Source organism: Dromaius novaehollandiae, unplaced genomic scaffold (assembly GCF_036370855.1).
Source record: "Dromaius novaehollandiae isolate bDroNov1 unplaced genomic scaffold, bDroNov1.hap1 HAP1_SCAFFOLD_40, whole genome shotgun sequence".
NCBI classification, from domain to species: Eukaryota; Metazoa; Chordata; class Aves; order Casuariiformes; family Dromaiidae; genus Dromaius; species Dromaius novaehollandiae.
In genome coordinates, this window is record NW_026991474.1 from 88,776 (window position 1) to 92,500 (window position 3,725).

General features: G+C 44.4%; 1 protein-coding gene across 1 annotated transcript; it reads right to left on the reverse strand.

Moving 5' to 3' along the window:
- Window positions 1–250: 250 nt before the first annotated feature.
- Window positions 251–1,108, reverse strand: LOC135326763 (olfactory receptor 6E1-like). The gene has a single exon (XM_064504530.1). It carries the CDS (start codon window positions 1,106–1,108, stop codon window positions 251–253), a length of 858 nt encoding a protein of 285 aa, XP_064360600.1.
- Window positions 1,109–3,725: the final 2,617 nt, after the last annotated feature.

Sequence of the window (3,725 nt, forward strand, 5' to 3'; positions counted from 1 at the left end):
CTGAGATGACTTATGAAACTTCCTTGTGTCAGCATGCACTGGCAGTCTATGTCCCAGTCCTAAGAAGTGTGTGTGTTCAACATTTTATTAATATTCTTTAGATTTTGTTTATAACAACCCCCTCTAACCAAGACTCACAATTCACATTCCTTCCTTTCAACACTACAGTCCAACGAGAACATAAATCCCCTGAGGCACCTGGATTTAGTAGCTACATATATATGTGTGTGATATAATATACGGTACATAGTTAGAATTGCTGTCCCGAGAAGCACCATAGCTGGGGAAAAAGCCGAACCTTCGCACGGCCAAGGACTTCCTTCAGGGCCAGTTTCACAGGCTTGTTTCTGAGACTGTAGATGAAGGGGTTTAAGAATGGGTACAGGACAGTGTTCAGCAAAGCTACAACTCTGTTGGTCTCCAAGGAAACATCTTCTGAGGGCCGTGCATAGAGAACAATGCAGCTTCCATATACAATGGCTAAGCTGGTGAGATGGGAAGAACACGTAGCAAAAGCTTTCTTCCTCCCAGACACTGCTGGCATGTGCAGAATACAGCGGAAGATGCTCATGTAGGACACCGTGATTAGACATAAGGAACCCAGCACTACAAACAATATCAAAATAGAGTCTGCTTTCCAAAGCAGGCTGGTGTCAGAGCAGGACAGCTTGAATAAGGGGGAGTTGTCACAAAAAAAGTGGTGGATCTTGTTGGGACTACAGAAAGTCAGCTTTGAGAGCAGGACCAGGTGGTAACTCGCGAGTGTGAAGCCTACGACCCATGCAGCAACAACCAGGTGGGTGCAGAGCTGCTGCTTCATGATGGCAGCATAATGCAAAGGCTGGCAGATGGCAACGTAGCGGTCAAAGGACATGACAACAAGCAGAGCAAACTCTGTAAAACCCAGGGCAAAATAGAAATAGGATTGGGCAAAGCAGCTGCTTAAGGAGATTGTTCTCCTACCAGAGCTCAAAGTCACCAGCAATGTGATGGTTGTGGAGGATGTAAACCAGATTTCCAGGAATGCCAGACTGCTGATGAAAAAGTACATAGGGGTTTGCAGGCGCTGATCCACATGCACGAGGAAAATGATTGTTGTGTTCCCCATCACTGTTGTCAGGTATATGAGTAGAAGGAGCAGGGAGAGAAACAGCTGTAGTCTTTGATCAAGCCCTGAGAAACCCTCTAGAATGAACTCAGCAACTGCAGTTTCATTTCCTGCTCCCTTGCCCAATTTCAGTATATCCTGCTGAGGCTGGAGCATGAAGAAGCGAGTGTGAGAATTACACAGTCTGGGCGGGAGGGTATGTCCTTCCTTCTTGGCTCCCTTCCTTGCTTCCTATGTTAACACAGACAGAAATATCCCTCTCAACCATTCAGGGCACCTTGATTTCTGTTTCGCACTTCAGCTAGAGTCCTCAGAGATTTTTCTCTCTCCTTTCTACCTTTTCCAATCACTCACAAAGGATTCTTTCTCAAGAGCACAGTATTTTAAAGAGGTTGCGAACTATTTCATGCCATGCCTGGGAAATTCCCAGTTCACTTTGGCCCAATTCAAACATCCATCACATCTGTGTTTCAAAAGCCAAACTAATCTTCCAGCAAAAATACTTACTATTATCTACAGATGCCAGGTCATCCACCTAGATAAGTATTTTGAAAGTTATTTCTTCTGCTTTTCAGTACTTGCCTTTTTTGACTTGGAACATCTGTAAGGCTGTTGATTTCAAACAAGTTAATATCGAGTCTCTCTCTTGTAATCCCCTGCTTTCTTCCACATCTTCTTCCTCTCTCTTTCTCCAGAAACACTGAGGAAGCATTGTTATTAAATGTCCTGACCTAAATGCCTTGCTTTCCCTTTAGGGGAAGGGGAAGGGGAAGGGGAAGGGGAAAAATCTCAGCATCTTAAAGAACTTCTCTCCTTTTGATTATTTGCAATAGGAAGCATCTGGAATGACAACAACAGCAAATAATACTAAGTAGGCTTATATTTTAGATGCCTTAAAGTTAGGCACTTCAGTTTGAGCAAGTTAGCTTACTTTCATCTTGTCAGGGCAGCAAGAGAGAAGAGTGTCTGGAAGAGACTGGTAACACGTCTTTCAGCTGCCGACTCTACTCCGGGAGGACCCAGCCTCTAGAGCTCTCCCTCTGTCTCTGTGGACTACATAGGGAGCCAAGGGAAAACGAGTACAGACACCAGCTGCTCACAGACATTTCTAATGACATCGATGAAACTCACTAGTTCAGTCTCAGACCTCTTAATTTATTTAGGAGCTAATTTCTTTTGCAAACCAAAGAACATGTCTGTTAAAGGAGGTCTCTGACCCTAGGTTTCCCGAGGCAGAGTCTCAGACACGAAGTGTCACAAACTCATTTACTATAAGTGGTACAGCAGCAAATGACAGCTTGAGCTGGGTGCCTCCACAGAGGGACCCTGAACAAAGAAATCCCTGGGCAGTTGTAACTTTACAGTCTAAGTTCTCCACCCCTCACATGGTACTTCAGACCAATAGTAATAGTCAGGTCTGGGGTCTTCCCGTTCCTTAATGCATCCCGTCATTGTCTTTCAAGGTCCGGAGGAGGTAATTCCAGACCACAGCAATTAACGCTGCCCCAGCAGTGAGAGGAGGCTTTGTTTCTCAAGGTCCTAACGCCCTGCACAGGCCTTATTTCAAAGTCTTGACATCCTCCCTTTCGGCGTGTGAGACACAGGAATACAGACTGCTTGCAAAGTCCTTATTTTTCCAGCTGGAACCAGCTCTGGGGCCCTCTTTTACCGAACCAGGTGAAAGTTCCGCACGTTATCTGAGTGCAGCCTAAGGCTTCAGCAAATTCAGCTACTCATGCTAAGTAAGTTTTCTATAAGTTGTGCTAAGCGGCTAACTCTGGACAGCCCCAGTCCAATATTCTTTAACAGCAGCCATTACTTGAACAGGGTCTCTTTGAGGAGACTGCAGTAAGTGATCCCTATGTATGTGGGCATTGGCTATGATATGGGGCTGCAATCTTCATTCTAAGAACCTATTCTGATTTTCTAGCTGTGTACATCTTCTTTTATACAGCATGTTATCTTTTGTAACTGTTTCTTTCTCTCTTTCTAGCATGTTATTCTTACATATTTTCTTCTAACTTTTTCACTACTGCTCACAAGCAACTTCCTAACAACCAGCAAAGACTTGCTTTTGCCTTTCCTTTCCTCAATTTTTTAGAACTTTTCCATTTTTCAGATTCATCCCAAATATCACTGGGATCAGTACAATTTTGTTCTACCCATGTAACATCCCAGATAGGATTTTTCCATCCCTCTTTTTCAAACCTATCGGCTGGTACTTTCCAGCCTTTATTACTGTTAAAGAATAGCAAACTGGAAGTGTCTAGAGGTAGCCACTTAGCACAGCTTATTTAAAACTTGCTTAGCATGAGGAGCTAAATTTGCTGAAGCCTTAGGCCGCACTTAGATAAAAGAATGAACTTTTACTTAGTGCAGTAAGAAAAGGGCCTCAGAGCTGGTTCCAGCTGGGAAGAGAAGGGAGTTACAAGCAGTCTGCACTGCTGCGTCTCACACTCCGAAAGGGAGGGTGTCAAGGCTCTGAAATAAGACCAGTGCAGGGCATTAGGACCTTGAGGGACAAAGCCTTAGCTCACTGCTGGGGCAGTGATAACTGTTAGGATTTAGAATCACCTCCTCCTCCTCCTCCTCCGGACCTTGAGACACAACAGTAAGA